This window comes from Numenius arquata, chromosome 3, assembly GCF_964106895.1.
Source record: "Numenius arquata chromosome 3, bNumArq3.hap1.1, whole genome shotgun sequence".
Lineage (NCBI taxonomy): Eukaryota > Metazoa > Chordata > Aves > Charadriiformes > Scolopacidae > Numenius > Numenius arquata.
In genome coordinates this window covers 42,937,949-42,961,347 of record NC_133578.1, presented here as the reverse complement: position 1 = coordinate 42,961,347, position 23,399 = coordinate 42,937,949, and the positions used below count along the sequence as shown (strand labels likewise).

Genomic DNA, 23,399 nt, shown 5'->3' with positions numbered 1-23,399 from the left:
AACTCTACTCTTCTCTTGCTGCAATATGCCCCAACTATCTCTGGCTCTGTTGCTGTTCTTTGTCCCTTTATCACCATCCACATCACATTGTGGAGAGCTCACAGCTCCCCGGGCATCACCAGGTTTTGGCAACGGATAACAGGTAGCTCCAGGGAGCTGCAGGAAGGGGGCTGTTAGCACTTGTCTGCCCTTGAGACTCAAGGACACTGCTGAAAGAAGGATCTAAAGTAACATGGAGTTGCTTTCACTCTTATGCCCATCCCCTATTTTAATGATGTTTGAAAGTCCATGCTGGTTTTGGTTCCACTCTGTGGAAAGCCATGGGATTTTGCAGGTGTTAGGACAGCAGGAGTTTTTAAATGATTTGCACTCTGTCTCTGCTCCTGTTGAAACCACCAGTTGAAGTCTTGCTAACGTTGCCGGGCTCCACACCGAGCGCTTTGGAAAAATCCCACCTTTGTTTCAAAAAATTCAGGTTGTGCTAAAAATGAGCAAAAAAAGGTCCATTTTGCAGCTGCATCCCTTGCTATGCAGCCGATGAGTGGATGACATGTCGCTCGCCTCCAGCTCTGATTTCCAGCAGGCAGGAATCTGGCTCAGTGCGCGGTACCGAACACGCTGCCGGACCCACGCTGAGATGCACCGTGGGGATGGACGTGAAGTCAAGAAGCTTTGACGTTCCCGACCCTGAAGGCGCTACCTCCTCGCCAAAGTGCCTCAGGAATGAGCAAACCTATGCGAAATGTAGCAGCAGCTCATAAACACCTGAAGTCATTTTCAAAGGGCAAATATATAAACTGACGTATTACTATTGCAGAAAGGTATCTGTAATTTATTTCAAGTGAGCAGCCTATAATTTGAATATTTTTTCACTTTTTAATATCTTTTAATTTAAAATAAAAACACAATGCATGAATATTTCTTGTCCTCCAAGTAGAGCTTAGCTACATCTCGTTACTTGACGTATGTCTCCTGAAGTTGTCCCTGACACTATGCATTCACAACAAAAAATGTACGCAGTATGTACGGCCATGGCTATGAAACAGAATTTCCTCCAGTAGAATTTGCCTTTGGACAGATGTGGTTAAAGTCACCTTTCTGCCTGCCGGAGCAGATGGGCTTCTGCAGTCTCTGACTTCCCGAGGCAGCACAAGAAATGACGACAGGCAGAATTGGGACCTGCATTTCTGTGTTACTCAACTTCGTATCTTCTCCCAGTTACTGTTAGAAATGGTTGCTCAGTTCTTAAAGATTTTTTTTTTAATAAAATTAAATTTTCTGTGGGAAAATGTGTGGGGTTTTTCCCCCACATTTTGATTCCAAAGTTAGGAATGTAAAATCGGAAAACACTGTCAGTTGCAAACAAAAGTAACCTAAATTTTTATTAAACATTTTCAGTGTGCTGTAAAATCAGCGATTGGCTTCTGTAAATATAAATATGGTGAAGGAAAACATTGCATTAATTTTTGGGGCAGGTACATTCAATTGCATTTTTTATGAATTGCCTGACACCAGCAATTAAAATAGGAAGGATGATTGACATTTCCCTTGCAAAAGCTGTAATTTTCAAGCAGCTGGGCTCATTTTTGGAGCTGTTGCTTCCTCTTTGACCTAGCAGAGGGACGCGTTTAAGCCTGGCTTTATTTAGGGTCCTGCTTAAACCCACACCGAGCATGAAGCAGGTTAAGACCCCACGAGCTGCGTTACTGGGGTGGCAGAGACCTTGCGAGGCTTTAGCTCTATCTGTGCACCATAAGGAGTTGCCCTGAGCTCAGAGGGAATAAAATGGAGCACATCGGATAAATGGCTGCAGGATTGGGCTCGCTGTGCATAGAGCACTGTTGTAAGCAGTAACGCTTTCCAGGCTCATGGCCTCAGCTAGCTCCGAGCATCTTTTTAAACGTGTTTCATCAGTGTTTCTTCAAAAATGCAGAATTTCAGGAGGAATATTTTCTTCCAATGTTTTTTTCCTCCTTGCAGCTCCTAAGTGGAAAGGACAGATGTTTATCTGCAAACTGGTGAAGAATACTGCGGTATTTTCCTTTTTTTTTTTCCCCTAGATTTTTTTTGGCAGAGCTATGAAGTAATTTTAAAAAAATATATACATATATTTATATATAAAATAGTCACAAATGCTTAAAATTCTGCTGGTGTTGTGGTTCCCAGAGGGACCTCTCCCAACTCAGCCCCCGTGTGCTGTTACCATGACAATCTCCCACTTTCCTTTAAACTCTGGCACACCACATTCCATAAAATTTGCACAAAAAGTGTCTTTATTATAAGCAAAATCTGGTCAGTCAGGTACTTAACATCCTGTATCAATAAACATGCTCATAGAGCTGACTTTCCCTTCTCAGGGAGAGCTGGAGGGTTGTTTTAAATAGATCTGCGGAAGATCCTGAGGGCTGGTTTACAGTCAAAGTAGGAAAGAAGGGAGCGTTTATTTAGCTATTTGCTGTCTCTGCAGAGAGATATGCGATACATACACCTCCAAACAGGCTTCTATCCACATGCTTGCATTTATCTAGGCTTCTTCTTGTGGATATAAAACTTCAGGACCGCAGCAGTCTGCAAACCTCACATTAAAGCATTACACCTCTATCTCTGCTGATAAAAGCCTTTTCTGCATTTAGGTGTGGTTTAAACCAAACTTTCCATGTGAAATTAACAGTTTTAAAATAGGGAGATGATTCCTATGTCATGATAAAGCTCACTTGCAGAATATTCCATCCCATGTCCGAACAGCCAAAACTCAGTTCCAGATTCAGGCTTTTTCTCAGATGCCAAACAAGCGGGTCCAGCCACAATAATTACAGCAATATACTGACCTAAACATTTGGGGACACCAAAATGTACATAAACCTGTATTTATGTCTGGCATATTATTTTGGATAAATTGTCAGAGTGGCAGGTGTGTTATTCAACTGCTATCTTAAATTTGACATATGATAAAACATTTTTAAGTGCTTGGATGTCTTCTAGTGAAAGATGTTGTGAAAGTGCAAAGCGTTGTGGTTATATTGAACGTGAAATAAAAATTAAGGATGTTGTGTTTTGGCTCTTCCTTACGGGAAGCAGGGAGAGGAGAGTATTTTTAAGTTAGAAATAATTTGTAACACGGAAATAAAATGATGCTCTGTAGCAGTATAGCAAAACAAAATTCCTTTGCAAGCTTCCCAGTAGAATATATATTTTTTTTTAATTTAATGGAGTTAATCCTTGTTTGTTTACCTTCTTGATTATATTAACCATCAAGGTAGTGATTAAAGGCAGGAGTGTAGCTCATGCTAATTATATTTAAACCCCTTGAACCTGTTTCTTTTTAGTGAGAGATGATTACAATAAACACACCTGCAGCATTTTACAAGCAGGCTCAGTCCTGGCTTCAGATACCATGCTGCTGGGAAAAGTCAGGACTTAACCCTGCTTGTGGACGCCTTCATGCAAAGCATTTTTTCCCCTGCAGTCTGGGAGCCGCTGCGTGCAAGCATGCGGACACAGCACACCGCATCCCTGAAGGTGCTGGTTGCAGGAGGAGGGCAGCATGGGAGGGAATGGAGAAAGAGGCTTGTTGGGTCTTGATTGAAGATAATTGAAAATTGGTTAAATGCTACAATTAAATTCCCCGTATCCATCGGTGTGTAAAGCAAAGGCTAAGCGTGCAAGGCTAAGCTTGTGTACATTTAAGTTAGCATCTGAGCTGAGTGTGGTGGTCAACATCAGCCGACACTGAAGGACCCATTTTGGTATTAGCCTAAACCAGTGCAAACCATTGGCCCTGGCAGTTTATGCCTGCTCAGAAGCTGCTGCCTTGATATCTTGGAGCATGTAAATACTCTCAAAGAAACTAAATTCTTCTGTGTGCCGAGCTTAGACTGATATGTGGCGGATTTTTAAAAAAATACTAGCAGAAGTTAACTCACCGCAGCAGAGTGGTTTGGGGAGATAACATCTTATATTCCTGCTGTTTAATTAAAACCAGATTTTTATTTGCTATACCTTTTAATTAAAGAGGAACAAGATATTTGCCCTTCTAAGGCATCTGGTTGAGTTTATGAAATCTGGGGGTCGGGGGGGTGGTGGTGTGTGTTGTTGTTTTTCTTTTTAGTTTGAGATTCAAATGTACCAATCCGTTCCACCACAGTTTTTATTGAAAGGAAGCTAGACAGCTTTCTCCTCAACTCTGGAGGCAGGGATACAGCCACACCATGAAATTCCCCTCCGGATCCAAGCTGATGTACTCACAAAGCAGGGAGGAGGGGGGGGAATAAAAATCCTCCCTGCAGCTGTGAACTTGAGCTAGCAATAGGTAGCAAGGTAACAGAAATAGCAAAGAAAAATAAGAGGAAAAAAAATTTGAGTAAGTCCAAAATCACTTCCATCACTGTTTATTCAGGGTCTTAAATTTATTTAAGCAGTGAGAGACTGTTTTTTAAAAAGTACTTATTTTGCATTCACGTGCTAGTGAAGAATTAAAACAAATTCCCTGAGTACTTTTTCAATGCAGTTTTCTTTTTATTCCTTTGAAAAGGCATATTAGTTGTGAATTTGATCTCACTCCTAACTATTTGTGCTAAACACCTTCAGAAGAGAGGGTGCTCAGCTCTTCCTTAGAAAATGTTTAATTTTATGAACTCTCTCAAAAGATAAGGGCAGCACATTTTAACATCAAAACAACCAAGGTTAAGATCACTACAGATTTCAGTTGAATGTTCCAAGAGCAAGTTGTTTTGATAGGGTGCAATTCTTCCTCCATGCTATTTAAGACACCTTGAAAGTGGATAATTTCTAATTCTTTTTATCAGCAAAACTTTAAAGGATTTGCCAGCTTCTTCGACTGATTTAATTTCACAGTTTTACACGACTGTTAAGTTACTACTGATTTTTAACGTTATTAATTCAATTCACTGGGAAGATACTGACCGCATATTACTTTCATTTTTGAGAAGCAGTTCAGTTTCAGCGCTGGCTCGGGCTCGTGTGTTTTGCTGATGTTTTACCCCATGGAGAATAGCTTGGCTGTCGAAGAGCTGTGCGGGGATCGGTTCACGAAGATGTAAGAGTCGGTGGAAGAATATAATATGGAAAAGGAAAATAGAGTTATTGAAAGAACTTTTCTGGTTTTTGTTTGGCTTGAGGATTTTTTCGCCCCCTGGAAGCAGATCCATCATCCTGCTGGAGCGGTGTAATGTTTCTAAGCCTGAAGTTTTTGTACTGTCACGATGCTGCAGAAATCCTAGCCCATGGTGTCAGAAGGAGAGTTGGATAGTGTCTATTGGAAACTGACTGATAATATGGAATAACCTTTCTGGAAAAGGTTTATTTAAGAGCACAGCATATATTTCAATAGCAGAAAGGAAAACCAATAAGCTACTCAACGTGAGGTGTCAATCCACCAAAACATAGGAGTCTATTCTTCGTACTAATTGCACCCTTGCCCCCTGCTGCAGCCAGCTCAGCCTAAGCACACGCTTATGTTTAAGCGTGTGCTTCACCACTTTCCTGGACTGCTAAAGTTGGATTAAAGAGCAGAAATGCTCCAAACCAGCCTGTCAGTTAGGCAAAAATCTGTGCAAAGGCTTCTGCTAGCCGGGAAAGTCTGCCTGGCTGTTGCAAGCTGGCTATTGCAAACTTGTCTTGCTGTTTCACTCTTAAATACAGTGGTGGCTTGGTGTGTACCTCCACGGGGGGAGGAAAATAGGGGATGAGAGAGGTGAGTACAGTAATAGAAGTATTCACCATGCTTTAGACAGCGTGAGGAGATAGCTGCTTGCAGCAGAGGGTGTGCAAGTCAAAAAACTTGGGAATCACAGGTCTGAAATGCAGGTATCCGAAAACTAAGAGAATTTGTTGAAAACCAGGTCTCAGATTAGCTCACTGGCTGGGTCTAGTGCTATAACATCCAATAATGGTTGCTACAGTTCATATAACATTATCGTCCTCCAGAGAACTGTGTAAATGTTAGCTTGGGAAATCTCTCCAGCATGCTCGAACAGGATGCATGCCTGTGTGCATGCTTGTGTGCGGTTCAGCATTGGGGGTACCAGGATCATGTTCCCTTCTGAGGAGCTTTGTGGCCATTTAGCAAAACCCCTTCTCTGGGAATCCCAACTAAAATCTCTCTCCGTGACCTAGGAAATGGGTTTTTGATAAGTGTCATCTGTGAGCATGACTTACTGCTAGAGGGGCAGGGGAGGAGGAAACCTGCTGGGCCCTGAAACACTGTGAAAATATTTGCTGCAAGGAAAGGTCCACCAGGCTGATGTCGCTTCATGACTGATAATAATTGCTGATGTCTGTTTTTGAAGTTTTATTATTCCCTCTTCTTCTCTCCCACATTTCCAAGAGACAGGGACGCATACACGAGTGTGTGTACACACTCCAAATAACCAAACTTGCAATTGCCCTTCCCATTGCTTTGCTCCATTGTCATCTGTGTACAGCAGCACCTAATGGGAACTGCTTGAGCTAAAATTTTCCATGCTCGGTGTCTACATCAACTTGATTATTTTTGGAAAGTGCTTTTGGAGAAGATGGCTTAGCCATTCGTGAGACTGTGATGAGAGAAAGAGGCATTTGGCCGCAGCGCAGACAGCCTCCAGAGCAAGAGCAGGGTGCAGGGGTAATGGTGTGCTGCTTCCTGAGGAGGTTCAAGATCAGTGGATGCTCTGCCTGTAGGCTTTGTGTGCCAGCTCGTGTCATCTTGGCTCCCCTGGATGCTGTACAAGGACTATACTGATATTTCTGAGCACTCAGACACGGCAGAGGGGAGCACTGTGAAGCTAAATAACATTTCAGGACCTTTCTGTATGCAAGGTGTCCAAACAAGGACTTGAAGACAGGCCAGAAAGATGTATAAAAATGGCTTCAGAAAGACAAAACATACGGATTTGTGGTGAAGAGGCATAAAACAGAATCTAATTGCAGAGATAGATGCATACATTTTATCTGTTTTGTTTTTTTTTTTAACAGCTCTTTCTGTTCACTATGTTCCCCGTGGTGACCCACTTTGCTGAGGCTGAGCTGGAGCAGGGATGTTTGCAGGAGTCATCCTCTGCTTCTGGAAGGGGAGATTTTAATCCTGCACCACGAGAGGGCAGTGCCTGCAGCTGGATTTCCTTCTGCTCCAACGCCCTCCCGGTACGCAAGCTTTGATTGTTAGTGCAAAATAATGTTATCTGATTTTCTTCCCTCCCCCACCTCCCTTTTCTCCCTTTCCTGGCAAGAAATTACCTTTGAGACTGGAATTGCTTTGGCTCTGGCGTTTCCCTGTTCAAATGCACTTGGACTTAAGCAAACAGGCTGAGTGGGAGTGGGAGTCATCTAAAATTAGATGCAGTGGTTGTAATTGCACTTTGTTCCCACAAAAGGAGCTGATGTGGCTTGGGAGGCTCTTCCCAAAGGTCAAGACTTGCTGGTAACCCCTATAGCAATATCTCTGGTCCCTACACATGGATTTATTGAGGGTATGCAGTTGGGAAAGGGGAGCAATGTGTTGGATTGTGTAAGGGGACTTCCACAAGGCATTTAGGATGCTGATTATATATATTTAACTTTCTCTTGAAAGCCACTACAGACTGCCTGTTTGCCTCCTTTCCTACCTGTGCAAACCAACTATCTTGCTCCAAGGAGCGTCCACAGGGAGAGTCCAAGGTCCATCTTTGACCGAGGAGCTGACCCTGGCCAGACTGCTCTATGGCTATGCAAAGGGAACAGGTTCATTGCCTCCCTCCCAAAGTCTGACCTAGGACAAACATCTTCTGCCATAGGCCCCACAGGACAATTGTACCTATAAGAAACCCTCAGGCTGTTGTAATCTCCTCCTGCTGTTTCCTTGGGCAAGCTCCTGGGTCATATCCCATGCCTTTACACCAGCCCATGCTCAACACAATGATAGCATGGCCCACAGTCCAGGAAATCCTTCACAAAATGAAGATCATTGGTTTTGAAGGTGAATTGAAGTGGTTGTCATGTGAATAACACATCAGCTTTTAGGCCAGGCAAGTGGCGAGTGGAGCCAGGTAAGAAATACAAATTGCTCATGGCAGATGTGCTGCTGCTTCTACTTCACCACCTGGTCTTAAATGGCCTGAGATTCACCTGCAGAGACCTGCAAAGCTGTATGAGCCCAATGTGTGAACTGCCACCAGCTGCCATATGGCACCAGCTCTGGCTGCCATCCCACCTGCAAATAGCTACCATGGTGGTAGCACTCGCAAGGCTAGGGAGTTTCAGCATGAGAGGTACAGAGAAACTTTATTCTTCTCTGCAACAGGAAGGCAGTGAAGAAAGGACTACCTGGGAGCTCATTTGTTGACTGTCCTTCTCCCAGGGTACTAAATGTTCCCATCATTTGAGGAAAAACATTGTGTTTCCTGACCAACCGATGCTCAGCATCCGAAAAGGGACTGGTGTGGTAACACGGTGCTTGGTGTTTGGCTCAGGGCAGAGCTTTAACACATCCATTCCCTGAAGTTCATCCTTCTCCTCCTAAACTGATCTATCAGGATGTGTATGGTTGTATGAGCAGAGACAGCTACAGTCTGGTGTAATTCATCATCAGGACAACAGCTGTGGAGCCATGTCTGACCTTCAGAGATTGTTATCCATGTGCAAACTGGAACAAGCCACTATGGCTGATCTTGCATTGCTGGAGTGAGATTTGGAAAGACAGCCATGAACTGCAGCAGGATGATGCGTAGAACTACGTACAAAACCAATGTAAGGCCACCTCCTCTCATCCACCAGGAATGAGGCTACGATAGGGGTCGTGTTCTCCAGACTGCTTTACAGGATGTAGTTAACACCATGGAGTCTCTTCTTCATGAAATGGTGGTTGACTACTGAAATAAGATGAAAAAACGTCGTTGTGCAGTGGAGCTGTTTCTTTGTGCTGACAGATTTCTGCCTATTAGGACCATGTCTTTCTTCATAACAAAATGTTGTGGTGCTGCAACGCTTTGCTGTTGGGGTCTAGCCTCCTTTCTGTAGCACCTGTCCTGAAAATTTCAGTGCAGTCAACCAGAGACTTGAAGAGGACCTTGCAAATCGTCCAACTTCTGAACAGGCAATATGGGAGTGACACAAAGAGGGTTCCCTTTGAGTTAGGGCGGTGGGTTACTGGAAGGCAGGACTGCCTTGGTAATTTTCAGATCTTGAACACTACAGCTCAAGTAGTTTGTAAATCACAAGATCTTCAGTGGCCAAGCGTTGACAACATTTAAGGAGCAATATGAAGTTGTCCTATTACTTGTCCAGTCTTGTTTCAGGTGAAACACGGAAGTCCTTTATTCCATGCTGGCATAGTAGGGCTCTTGGAAGTGAAGCTTGGTACTGTGGGTCTACTGTGGCCAAAAAAAAAAAAAAGAAAAACAAATTGTTCCTTCACCCCCAGGTCTGTCCTTTATAGACACTAACAATGCCTTCTTAAAAGAACAACTCCTTTCTTCATAATGGATGATGAAGGTGAAACATGGTGTACTGTTTCAGAAAGGGTCAGTAGTTTAGTTCTGGAAGAAGGAAGGTGAAACAAATAATTCTCACTTTTCTTGGCAAGGACCCTGGTGAGCTGGAAACAGCGACCATGTTTCAAGTGAACAAGTCTTCTGCTGCTGATGGGCCTGTGATCTGGTCCCCAGAGGTTGCAATATGAGGGTACCATTCTGCAGCACTTCCTGGCTTCCTTAGATAGGAAGTCTGGCCATTGTACTTCTGGTGAGAGGATCCTGCTGCTTTGTTAGACAACAAGGAAAAAGCAGAGCTGATCTCTGCTGCATTGCAAAGGAAGCAGAGCTGAAAAGACCAGGAAGGGGGAGCCTGACTCTCAGACCAGGGAGGTGACTGTGTCCTGCTTTGAAAGACAGTGTGCTCCTTTGGGAACGTGCTGATGGACTGAGGAGCCTCACTTAGATCTCCATCTTCATAAAGTTATCTTAAAATCTTGATCTGGGCTAGGATGTAATCTACTGTGTATGGGCTGCCGTACAATTAGGTTTGGGTTTGTGTGTGTGTAATAGAATTTGTATGATTTATGAGAACTCAATTATTGTTGTTCCTGGAATAAAATTTCATGGTTCAGGAGGCAAGATGAAGAAACAGAAAAAAATGAGGGTAAATATCAGAAGTAGTTCCCTGGCAGAGAATCACACTGTGCTGCCAATCAAGCTTTTTGACAGGAGACCAGAAAACTGGGCAAACTGTTATCAAGCATGACAAAGGGAATGAGCCAGAACTGGCAGGAGAAAAGATGGGTGGACATGGAGCGTATCTGCACACAGCAGTTACCCTGGATTGATGTGAGTGTAAACATAGTGCACAGAAATCATTGTCCCCCTAGTTCTTTCTGTCTTATTGTCCACTTCCAGGAGCTGAAGTTCAGTCAGAAAAAAGCAGGCTTATTTAAGAAAAAATGTGCTGAGACCTGGAGCTATTCAGGAATGGCTGTCCTGGAAAAAATCCCTGAACAACCAATTTGCCTTTATACCGTTCAGCAGGAAGAGGGCACTGGCTTGGCTTCCTTCAGCGAGAGAGAGCTGATGCCCTCTTTATTTGCTTTACTCATCCCAAAAGAATGGGACCATTGAAGAGGATGAAATGGAGATTGATCTGGTGTCATGACACGTTCACCATTTTAGCAGCCAGTTGCATCCAAATGATCCAAACAAGACATCACCCAAGAAGCGTCCTTCGGTTTGACACATCCTTCGGTGTGTGTCGAAGTTCACACCTGACGCTTTGGCAGGTGTGTCAGCTGTAACAGCTTGTCAGACTCCAGGTGGCTTGAGGAGGGCAGGCAGAGATAGACTGTCCCCTCCAGCCAGCATAAATCAAATGTGGCTCCACTGAAGATGACACAATGATACTGGTGTCAAAGCAGAGCGTGCGTGAGGAGAAACAGCTTCATCAGTTTTAATGATTGTAATAAATGTATTGACTCCTAGTTACTGACTCAAGAGCCCCGTTTTAACTCCCAAAAGGAACATTTTTGTTTCTGGCTTTGACTTCAACCCAAACCCCAATCCTTATTTATCCTGCTGCAGGATTTAGTTGCTACAGCTTTTCCAAGCTTAGAGTCATCATCAAATTTCAGCAGCCCGTTCCTCAAAGTTATGCCTTGTGCAACGACTCTTTGACAGCAGCAGTGACAGGTGGGAGTGCCTCCCCAGCAGAGCATTTTGCAGAGCTTGCCAGCCTACAGACCACAGCCCAGCTGCACTCAAACAGCTGGCAAGTCCCATAGGAACAGTGGCATTGGTGGAACTGGGCTGCAGAAAGTTCAGCAGATATTTCTGTCTTTCCTGGCATTGCTCCCTCCCCCTCTCCCCCTCTACTCTGCACTGGTGAGGCCACAACTGGAATACTGCATCCAGTTCTGGGCTCCCCAATTCAAGAGGGACAGGGAACTACTGGAAAGAGTCCAGCAAAGGGCAACGAGGATGATTCAAGGATTGGAGCATCTCCCTTATGAAGAAAGGCTGAGAGAGCTGGGACTCTTTAGCCTGGAGAAGAGAAGGCTGAGGGGAGACCTTATCAATGCCTATAAGTATCTGAAGGGTGGGTTGAAGGAGGAGGGAGCCAGACTCTTTTCAGTGGTTGCCAGTGAGAGGACGAGGGGCAACGGGCACAAGCTGGAACATAGGAGGTTCCACTCAATCATGAGAAGAAACTTCTTTCCGGTGAGGGTGACAGAGCCCTGAACAGGCTGCCCAGGGAGGTGGTGGAGTCCCCTTCTCTGGAGATTTTCAAGACCCGCCTGGATGCAGTCCTGAGTAACATGCTCTGACATGCTCTGGGCAATCCTGCTTCGGCAGGGGAGTTGGACTAGATGATCTTTATGGTCCCTTCCAACTCTAAATTCAGTGAAATTTGAGTTCTATTGCTGTTTGAGCATGGAGCATCAGTGGTGGGTGTCTGCATCTCAGAGGAGAATTTCAGCTTTAGCTTCATTCCTTAGCTGGAGTTGCCACGTTGAGGAAAATCTCTTTGTTCCAGGACAATTCTTCCTGCTTTTGTCATTAGGATGCTTTTGATACTAATGTAATCTCCAGATTAATTGTCCATCCACGGCAAGCAGTGCACGAACCTGAGAGATTGACAACATTATCTTTGTATGAGTGTGCTTTCCTGCTGCTATTGCATACACCCAGCCTGCTTCAGAAGTCATTATCCAGGATTTCCAGGCTGGAGGAAAGGACAAAGAAAGAGATTTCTGCTTGTAAACAGGTGCCTACAGGAAAGTTTATTTGTTTCATAATGTGGCATTATTGTCTTGTATCCAGCACAAAGCTCCATGTAAAGAAAAGCAAGACAGATAGTCCAGTCTCTGGTACCATTGAAATGGGGGCTGTCTATTGGACACCCAAAATTAGCTTGGTGTGAAGGACCTTTTATAACAGATCCTTTCCCAATTGGAGGCTATTCCATCACTAGCCATGAAAACACTAGAGAGGCAGTTATTCGTCCCTGATGACTAAGGTGTGTGACCTGTGGGGTCTGTGTGAAAGCATCTTGGAGGGATGTCACAGGTCCCTGTTGCCATCAATAAGGACCTTGAAGAAATAAACATCCTGACGAAAACTTGCAGAAAGCCCTGTTGGGTCTATTTGGATACTTTCTAAATTTCCAGCCCTCCTCTTCCCATGGTAGCATAGGTCGTGCCATTTTTGCCGACGTGGGATGGTAGTGTTATTTCAGGAGATGGGAACATGTGGATCTTTGCATTTCCCATTGGTCCACAGCTGCAGACTGGCAACCAAACTGCACAGATGGCTGAATATCGCACCTTGTGCTGTATTAAGAGCTTTCTCTGGTCAAAGGTGCTGGGGGCTCTGGTACCGGGACAACCTGCCACCCTTGGTCTGCTGTGGAAAGGCCTGTCTGGCTTTGGAAAAATGGCACATGGCTATTCCTTCCCCTGCATGCCTCAGTGAGAGCGTGGGTCCTGTGTTACTGAGTGTTACTCTGAGATAGGTATGGAGGTCTCTCAACCCTGGGAGTATGGCTGTGGTCCCACTGATGAGACGGAGCCTGCTTCAGTCTCGCAAGGAAGGTGGTGATGTGACCACTGTTCCCAGGTGTGCTGCAGAGCTTAGAGGTGAGGGACTGGATGGTTTCATTTCCTTTAGGCCCCAGACAGGTACTTGGGCACCCTGGACCCAAGCACCAAGCCATCTCTGACCACCCATCACTGCTAACCTATGACGCTTGTGTCACTTTCAGCAACACAGAGGGTCAGCATTGCCAGAGCAGTTAGTAGGGAGTGGCCTCCTCTGGGTACCATCACACATACTTTCCTAGAAAAAAAAAACAGCCTCCTGCTTCTGTCTCCCTGACAGGCAAATCTGGATCATATTATTTTCCTACCCTTTAATGAGTACAGAGGCCACTGGTGAGTAGTTGGGGGCCAGGAGGACAGCATGGACACACTCCAAGCCAATCACTTGTCCTGCTGATCTTACACTGGGGCCTCTCAGGGCTTGTGGGTCCTGTCGATCTCCTCATATTGCCTTCAGGTGAGTGGATTGTCAGTAGGTATTTCAAGTGCTTCTCACCTTCTTCACCGCTGTGCCCTGCTAATCTCAGACTCTGATGTGAGCTGAGGCTGGGTGATAATACAGACATAGGTCTTTCGTGATGCAGAAAGGTGGACTCCCATCCAAAAGATCAAGCAAAGCATCAGGATTGCTGCATTGATACACTGTACTTATTGTGTGGCCCCATCTGGAGCACTTTACCATTGCAGGAGAAATAGAGGTGAACTCAATAATACCATAGAATCACAGAATCTTTTTGGTTGGAAGGGACCTTTGAGATCATCGAGTCCAACCAACAAAAAAACAAACCAAACCAAAACAAACAAAACACAACACCAAACACCAAAACCAAAACAAAACAAACACCCACAACCACACAACACACGCACCCACAAACAGATGCAAACCAACAATCTTGGGCACTAGAGCATGCCCTGAAGTGCCATGTCTACACATTTCTTAAATACCTCCAGGGATGGTGACTCCACCACCTCCCTGGGCACGCTGTTCCAGTGCCTGACCACCCTCTCAGTAAAGTCATTCTTCCTGATATCTAATCTAAACCTCCCCTGCCCCAACTTCAGACCATTTCCTCTGGTCCTGTCATTATTCCCTTGGGAGAAGAGGCCAACACCCACCTCTCTACACCCTCCTTTCAGGTAGTTATAGAGGGCAGTGAGGTCTCTCAGCCTTCTCTTCTCCAAACTGAACATGCCCAGTTCCCTCAGCCTCTCTTCCTATGACTTCTTCTCTAGACCCCTCACCAGCTTGGTGGCTCTCCTCTGGACACGCTCCAGCCACTCAATGTCCTTCCTGTAGTGAGGGGCCCAGAACTGAACACAGCACTCGAGGTGGGGTCTCACCAGTGCCCAGTACAGAGGCACCATCACTTCCCTACTCCTGCTGGCCATGCTATTCCTGATCCAGGCCAGGATGCCATTGGCTTTCTTGGCCACCTGGGCACACTGCTGGCTCCTGTTCAGCCAGCTGTCCACCAACAACCCCCAGGTCCTTTTCTGCTGGGCAGCTTTCCAGACACTCTTCCCTGAGCCTGCAGCGTTGCCTGGGGTTATTGTGATCAAAATGCAGGACCCGGCACTTGGCCTTATTAAACCTCATCCCATTGGCCTTGGCCCATTGATCCAACCTGTCCAGGTCCCTCTGTAGAGCCTTCTGACCCTCAAGCAGATAGGAGGTGGTTCCAGCTGTGTTCCCGTGTCCTAGGCACTTGTGGGCTTGGAGGACTTGTCAGGTAAACAAAGAAGCAAGAGGGGTGTGGATCAGTGCATCAGTGACATGTCCCAAGTCATGCAGGTAAGGTAGAAACAGGAACCTTAGCCGCATAACCTGATTTCCCAGCAAAGTCTGTGTCTGCAGGACCTACTGCATTTCTAGCAAAGGAGAGGAATGGATTTGGAAGAACCATCAATTTCATATTTTAGAGATTGTAGAGATTTATATTACTTACTTATTCAAGTAAAATCCAGTAGGTATTTTTGTGGTGGGATTGGGTTTGGATTGGGTTTGTTGGGTTTTTTTTAATTTAAACCAAAATGAGTAGAGAAGTAGGAAAAAGTGGAAAATTACATTTTTCAGGTGTTTTTTAAGGTTTTCACCTTTTCCTTTTCACGTTTTCATCCAAGTGCCTTAAGTGAGTGGAAAAGAAAAGAGTCAAATGTTTGAGCTGAAATGTTTTATTCTAGACTGAAATACATTGTTGCATCTGAGATTAAAATCCCTCTTTTGTTTTGACAGAAAAATTGAAAAGGTCAAAAGGTTCTTTTCGGTTTTCCCCTCAAAGGCCCCTCTTCATCTTCACTTCCTCCCAAAACCATCAGAGTTCATGCAGAGAAAAACCACAGTTCCTGACATGGTTTTGTTTTGTAGAGATCAAAGCTATGAGGAGAACTAATCAGTATATAAAACAAATACACTCTCTTTTATCTAGATCTAGCAGCCTACCTGCTAAGAAATGCCATAATAAAGTACATTATGGCAGAATGGTTTCAGTCGCTGAATGCACTAGCAGAGCATTAGAGAAGCAGTGCAAGATGTACGATGGCTCTTCTTTACCAAAAAATTGATTCAGAGCCTTTACAGCAGAGGACTGAGAGGAAAAAGAAATGCATTCATCAGACAAACACAGTGTTACCTTTAGGGTACCCTCACATAATACGGGAGAATTTTGTCAGAAACAGCTATAGGTTCTTCATAGTTTTATTTTTGTTGATGTGAAAACCCTCATTGTTGCCATGGGATGCAGAATAGGATGGTTATTCTGTGCAAAAACAACCCTTTGGAAAATCATTTTCCAAGTGTGAACACACTGCTTTGCCTCTCTGTTTTGTTGCAGGAGGACTGTGGGTGACATTTCATATTGGAAACGTTTATCAGAGCCTTCCTGCTTGTTGCTGGAGCAGCATCAGGTGACTGGCATTTGCTCAAAAAATCACAAACCAGAAACATTATTGTAAAAATGTCAAAAGCCAGCCGCTGTCTTTGCATAAGCATTCAATCTGATGTGTGTGAGGGACATAGAGGAGATGGTGCCCAAGTGCTAGTAGTCGTCAGCTTTTTCATACCAAAATGCCTTGGACTCATAGCTCCCAAAGCTGTCATATTGGGAGGACGGCATGAGAAATTTTGGAGAGACACACAGACAGAAAGATTTGTGTCTCACCTCCAGAAAACTGGGCCTTTCATGGTCTCTGTGCTCTAAATCGCTGGTGACTTTTACAGTTATGGCTCTGGCCATCTGAAGCAAAACAATAGGTTGCAGCAGGTGGTGCATAGGGTTTTTTTGTGATTGGGATATGTTTTCCCACATGCTGGAAATGTGATTTGGATGCTGTTGTCATTCAGTGGAAGAAAAAACGTTGTTGCTGTGATTGTTATTAAACTGATTTTTCATTTGTTTTGTAATTTTCAAGCAAGAGCAGTCCATGAGCATGTGAGAAACCAGAAGAAAGAGAAGCAGAAGGTCTTGCACAGCAATGAATTAACACCAAAAGAGGCTGGATGTGTGGAGAAAAAATGATCTGAGACAATAAGTAAAGCTGTAAGTGCCATGCTTTTGCTTGCAGTGCTGAGAATTTAACAGCCAGTACCCAGCAGACAGGTCATCAGGTTTTACAATACGCTGCCTTTAAAGATCTTTCTTTTGGGTACTGCTTAATCCCACTTTACCCAAGACAGACGGGCTGTCAGGTCTGCACAGAACAGAAGGGAGAAAGGAAAACAAAGTAAAGACATACCACATGAAGATAAAAACGTTTAGATTAGCATTTAACAAGTCAACTGTTCAGCCTCTCCAGAAAGTTAGCCTTATTTATTTAGATCTTTCCAAGCGGAGCTCTTCAGAAATATTAGTTAACTAGAAGCCTGACAAAAGAGGTGATACCTATGAGAGGCATTTGTGTTGTTTTACAATCTGTTTATATATTAAAGGTGGAGGCAGCTGAAAAGTAAAATATAAATGTTCTCTGTAGTCAGGAGAGTTGTAATCAGGATTCATTTTCCTATTCATGTAGCTAATGGAAATTAATAGGAAAAGAGAAGAGACTTAATTAATTTTCCTTTAAACTGATTGCTTTTTCCCTGCAGGCTTTGTCCCTCTGGCACTTCCCTGTGAAATGAAAGTGAAATATTCTTTGAAATGACTTTTGTCTACTTAGGCTGCACTTTTTGAAGGCTGATATGCTTCAAAGCCCTTTTCCAAAAAGTGACCAAATCCAAAGGAACTTATACTGGCAGAGTTAGAAAGGGGGTTAATTCCTTATAATGCAAAGTGCCAGGAACTACTCAAAATCCCCCTCAGCTCCTCCCTGCACTGCTAGGTAACACAAAACCTGTTGCTTTCTATCTGAGACTTGAGGCCCCATATTGGGCACTTGGGCAATTTCCCATCTTCACCATATGGTGGACTGATTAAGCAACACATTCTGGTGGAAACAAGCACAAAATTAAATCCCACATGTGTCAGGATTAAGTACAAACCAAACAGAAAACAGAATAACAGTCCTTCACTTTAAAACAGAAATTATTATATAAGAATGTAAATTGTAAATAGGCATTTGCTCCCCTATAATTTGTAACAAACCTGAAGTTTGAGTGCACTGTCTTGTGTACCCTGGTTTTCAGTGTTAAACTGTAATATCTCCAAGAAGCTTTTTGTTACTTGAACATACATATTTTAAAAAATGAGATCCTGTTTATGTTCAAAGTCAGGTGTTTTTCTCAGTCTGGTACAAGCTAAAGAAAAGTTGTAAATAAACTAAAGAAAATCTCTACAGGCTCCATCAGCTTGCATTATAAAAGAACAATGTTGCACAGAACCATAATAAAAATCTAAAACTGTATTCTGAGAATAAACGGAATCTTTAATCTTACTTGTAAAAGAATCTATTCCCTGACTTCAGTAAGTTGGTTTTTGTTTGTTTGTTTTTTAAGAAAAAGATACTTAAAGTTAGAAGACAAGGTTGAGGTTTTCTTATTGAGACATTACTTAGCTACTCTTTTTTAAGATGGAGTTGTATGTTGTCAGAGCCACTTGATGGTTGTTCAAAAGCAATTCTACTGATTCACTCCCACTGGCAACCCAAAGCATGACTGTGAACCCCGAAAATACAACCCTCCATTCACTCACCACTTGTATTCCAGGTTGCCTGCTGTTGGCTTTGCAAACTGTTCTTCAGGCACTGCTCTACGTAGGATTTGGGGTCGCATCCGGAGAGGAGGATCTCGTTGAGGAGAGCGATGTAGGCAATGGCCAGGCGCAGTGTGTCGATTTTGGAGAGACGCCTCTCGTACGGGAAGGTGGGTACGTGGCACCTGAGCTCGTCGAAGGCCGAGTTGATGTTGAGCATCCTCTTCCTCTCGCGGACGTTGGCGGCCTGGCGCTGGGGGAGGCGGCGGTGGGGCGGCGGCGGGGCGGCGGACCCCGGCGGCGGTGGGGAGCTGTCCAGTTCAGCACCCCCCGCTCGCCCCGCCGCTCCGCCCGCCGGCTCCCCCAGTGAGGGCGGGCAAGCAGGGGAGGGCCACGGGGAGAACTGGTCTGCCAGGGAGGAGCAGTCCGGTAGGAGGTTGTCCAGCTGAACGTTGGGATCTGTCTGGTCCCAGAAAAGAAGTTCAAGAGTGGAGTCTTCCTGCTCGAGGCTGTAGCAAAGTTCCTCCATCCTCTCTACCAGTCTGAAGCAAGCTAATGGAAATATTTACAACTTTGGACTAAATTGATTACCTGCTTCAGCAGGGGAGTTGGACTAAATGATCCTTATGGTCCCTTCCAACTCTAAAAATTCAGTGAAATTCAGTGAAATTCAGTGAAAATGAGATTCTCATTTCATTAATACCCCTTACCCCCAAAAAAGTCAGAGGCAGAGAGTCCTGGTTGTGCCGTTGAGGAAGCCTATTGCAAAATTTTCCTCAGTTGCAAATCCAAGTAGGATTCATGATTTAAATACTTCATGGCTCCTCAGCAGGGGAATGATCCTATTCTTCTCTGCTTAAAACTAATTAGTACACGTGCTTCTCCTTTTACTAGCTGTTGACTGCAAAACAATATGAATGAATGTAACGAGAGAATGATTTTTCTTTTGACTTTCTCCTGGAAAATCCATTGAAGCAGTTATTGAGTTGTTCCAGAAGTTCAGTCTTTCCACTTGCTATTTAGAGTGGGGCACACACAGGGATTATGTTGTTATTGTTGTTGGTTTTGCTTAGGAGTGACTGGGATGAAGAAACAAAATACAGTCTTTTATCTTTTTGGTAAAGTGTTAATAGCCCCACATTCTCCTATGGCTGGATAAACAAAACCCTATTATAATCCTGTCAGAAACATATGATAGTGCTCTCTTTGACAGCAGAAGCTAGTGGCATCTTCTGCACTTCTAGCAGGAGAATGGTTGAGATAAAGATGTGGGATGCACTGCTGTGTTGAACTGGAACACAGGGGTACCTCGTATTAAGTAAGTCAACACCACCTCATTTGGTTACTGCATTTTCTGATTCAAACTTAAATCCCACATTTTATAAGTGATGCAGACATTCGGTGCTCTGTCTCAGACCATACAAAGCACTGGAAAATAGCAGGAGCTAGAATAACCACAGTGGGTGCAGACCAGGTCGGCCACATCTTGAGAAGTGCTGGAACCATGAGAGTAGGTGGTGTCCAGCATCCCTATGGTGCTGGACAAACGGGGTGGAAGATGTTAAACACCAACAGAAGATTAAAACAAGTGCATAATACAAGCAGCTCCTTCAGTCTTTTTGATTTCCACAATATTTAAGTCAAAGTTTAAATTCATTCAGAAGTAGTAAGTGATATCTAAGGACTTAAATGAACGAAATGGAAACATGTTTTAAGTTAGAGAAAGCCTAAATGCTTTTCCTTAACTATGTCATAAGGAACTTTTATCAAGACTTTCAATCAAATGCTTGAATTCATGCACAGACTCGTGTCCTGCTGCTGTGGGAAGTTTCAGGAGATGTCTACTGTGAAGTTCATGAGCCACAGAAAGCTTCCTGAAAGGACAGCTGAAAGCAAAAATCTCAATAGCTTCAGATGAAGAGCCAGAGACCAGGAAATGACCCACATTTACAGTGGGTCCAAGAAGATGATCAGATCCTCCACCTCTTAACAATGACTGGATGCAGTCCATTCTGTGATACCTTTGCCCTGTGAATGGAGGGATTTATTTTAAGATAAAGGGCATAGGCTATTAACGACTTACCTTAATAACCTGGGATTTCTGGTGCTACACCTTGTGGGAATTCTACCAGCAATTCTACCTTTAAGGCAATAGAAAACAGGCTGCAGGAAAGACTTTTGCAAAGAGATGTGAGAAAGTCGCGGTGTATAAAACACTAGGACTAAATTTTTTTCTTCTTGTTGTGCAAATTGAACAAGGAATCCTTTATCTGTAAATCTACTTGACAAAGGAAAACACCAGGTGTGATTACCTGACAGGGTGAATGCTGATTAAATAAAAATGAACGTCTTGCTTTCTCTGGTTAGCTCAGGGCACAAATTTTGTACTAGTTTTGTACAAAGTAAATAATTTGTCATGATACCAACATATCCAACAACAAAATATTGGTGTTGTGAAAGCTCATGGTGACAGACAGCTTCTGCTCCAGATAATCCCAACAAGGGACAAGGCGGTTGGCTACAGGGTAGGAGGGGATGCAGGAGGGATGAAAGGAAATGCCACAATCACAGGTGGCAGAGCTGAGACTTGAACTTGGACCAGTCGATACAGAGTTCATTATGCAATGGTTTATTTTAAATCATATCACTGTATTTCGCAGTTTCGTGTATAAGCGATGTTCCCAAACAAAAAAACTTGCTACAGCCCCCATGGTTGACAGTGAGGTTTCATGTCTGATACCAGCAATCCCTTCTGCATGCTAGTAAGCAGATTTGGGCTCAACTATGAAGAAAACAGGCAGCAGAAAAGCATTCCTGCCCGAGCTCCCTACCTCTGCACACTGCACTCTACCCAAAACACCTTTGCAGCATTGCTGCTGCATTGTTGGCCTCCCATGGATGCTTTGCACTTCCCAGATTTCAGATTCTCTTTTGGATGCTTCTGTGGCTCCCCAGTCACTGTTTAACTGAGTGCTTGGTAGCGCTAATTTGGCCACCTTAAGCACAAATGTAAGATACTTGAAAATACTGAAATCAGCAACAGAACAGCAGTTCTTCTCCTAAACAGGGCTCTGGAGGACACAGTTGTCCACTGGGAGCAGTGGGCAGAGACAAGGAGGCTCAGCAAATAACACGGTTAGTTTTATGTGCTGGGTTCCTCTTTCTCAGCAGATGCTTCTTCAGTGCTTAATGTTCCCTTCCAGATCCATCACTGCTAATAGTGTTGCCTGGGGATATGTCTGGCTTCACAGATGGAGAGCAGATGTTCCAACAAGCCTACTTTTAGCATGTTCAAGGAGAATTTGGCTCTCTTAGAGACACTCTGGACAAAACAGAAGGGGGGAGAGCAGGGGAAGAAAGAGGGAAAAGCAAGAAAATACTTCCCCTTAGAAAGGCAAAAGTCAGGTCTCAGAAAAGAAGCTGAGGTTCCCATCCCTCATATAAACAACTCTTACCACAACTTCAGACTTGTTACTCTTCCAGTGTTTCTGCAACTGTAGTTGTTAGAGAGGGAGGGAATGTACAGCTAATTGAGCTAATTTTGCACTTGTCTGGAAGGGGTCTCCAACAGGGAATAAGGTAGCATGGGTACCACACTGAGTGAGGGTGCTGTTGATTAACACATGTTGGTATAATTTCAAGATCTGCTCAACCACCATTTCCCCAAAATTGTTCAGACCCAACTGGATCCAGAAATAACATTTGGCTGCTGGTCATTTTTAATCAGTAGAGTCTAATGAAAGCAAATTCTTGAGTCAGAAACTGTGTCCTGGGTTTATGCCTATGTTAGGCAATGAAGCCATGGTAATTCTGCTTTGAATTCTTCCAGCTCTAGATATCCATATCTCCCACCCAAGGCAGACTCTTGGATTTTGCCAATTTCATAGAATTTTGGATATAAACCTGCTTTTAGGGAATATTTCCACTGCAGGCTTTTTTTCTTCACAGTGCCTTACCAGCTGAGAGCTGTTACGCTGTACCTGTATCTAAAAGGTAACAGGGTTTCCTGAGGTTATTTTGGAGGTAGATCTTTCTCTCCCTTTCTTGTCCCATTGGCTTTATTTCAGACTCCGCTTGGGGAACCTTCCCAACGATATGTTTAGTGGAATCAGCAAAACCTGCCAGTTCTGGCAAAATGGCTTTTTTTTTTTTTCCTGGGAATTTAGTTTGAGCATGTTTCCATCATCTTTAAATGCTTAATAAAGGGAGTCAGTCCTTGGCCTGGACAAAGAACAGATGTAGAAAGGACCAGATGCTTTGCTTTCAAGTTAGATGTCTCCAAAGTACAACAAGTCCATCATGTCATTGCTGCTAATCCAACGTTATGGTGTGCAACTCATCATCAGAGCTGGGAATTGGGTCCTGGATGAACAGAGAAAACCAGATGGAAGATGCCAAAAATCTTGGGGAATGCCTTATCCAGGTGGGAGAATGCAGCTTTTGGTGGTGTGGCTCACCCAACGTGCTAGTAATGGCACTACCAAACTACAACTACACAGAGAGATCTCTGGGCCCTGAGATGTCCTCATAATTGACTGGTTGAACTCCTTGCAGCCACAACTAAAGGGTGGACCACCAAGGTCCTATACCTTCTTTTGAGCCATGTGCCATGACTGGGATACCTGAATTACTGGGTACATTGTTTGTGAAGTGCTAGAGGCAAGAAAACTGCAAGTATTATCATTTAACAATGGAATGTGCAACTTTTAACTTAAAACAATAGCAAATGTAATGATGTAATGAAAAGCAGAACAAGGATTTCAAGGGCAAGAGAATTTCAAAGGGATAATGACCATTTCCGAGATGCTCAAATAATTGTGAAATGAAACCTTCACAGCATATGCAGGATGTTGATTTTAAGTGAAAAAGGTAACAGGACCTTTATTATTCACAGGGTAGAAACATCAGACATCGAAGTTTGTGGAGGAGGGCACTGGTGAATGACTGTTAAACTAACTTTGATTTATTTCATTATTAGTATAAACTAGTCAAGACAGTCTTTGCTTTAAAAGTCTTTGGTGTTTAAAAGTGAACACAGTCATTCTAAACTTGCTGCAGGGTGTTTGCAAAGTTACAGAAAATTAATCCCAGTCTCTAGGAGAAGAAAGGTGTTTTCTCTAATAAAACCACTCGCTCGTGGTTTTCCCTTTTTCATTTTATGAGTTGGGGCATGACCTCTCAACTGTTGCTCGCAAATAGCTCCTCATCCAAGTCACTGCACT

General features: G+C 43.8%; 1 protein-coding gene across 1 annotated transcript; it reads right to left on the bottom strand.

Moving 5' to 3' along the window:
* Positions 1-16,703: 16,703 nt before the first annotated feature.
* On the bottom strand, positions 16,704-18,706 carry LOC141463484 (helix-loop-helix protein 13-like). The gene is made up of 3 exons (XM_074145917.1): positions 18,585-18,706; positions 18,178-18,515; positions 16,704-16,741 (listed from the first exon to the last, which is right to left on the bottom strand). Exons 1-3 carry the CDS (start codon positions 18,704-18,706, stop codon positions 16,704-16,706), a joined length of 498 nt encoding a protein of 165 aa, XP_074002018.1.
* Positions 18,707-23,399: the final 4,693 nt, after the last annotated feature.

Coding starts and splice junctions, on each gene's coding strand:
- LOC141463484 (XM_074145917.1), bottom strand. CDS start 18,706: ATGGAGGAACTTTGCTACAGCCTCGAGCAGGAAGACTCCACTCTTGAA. Junction 18,516..18,584: donor GACTGCTCCTCCCTGGCAGA/CCAGTTCTCCCC, acceptor CGGAGCGGCGGG/GCGAGCGGGGGGTGCTGAAC. Junction 16,742..18,177: donor GGCAACCTGGAATACAAGTG/GTGAGTGAATGG, acceptor TGTTCTGTGCAG/ACCTGACAGCCCGTCTGTCT.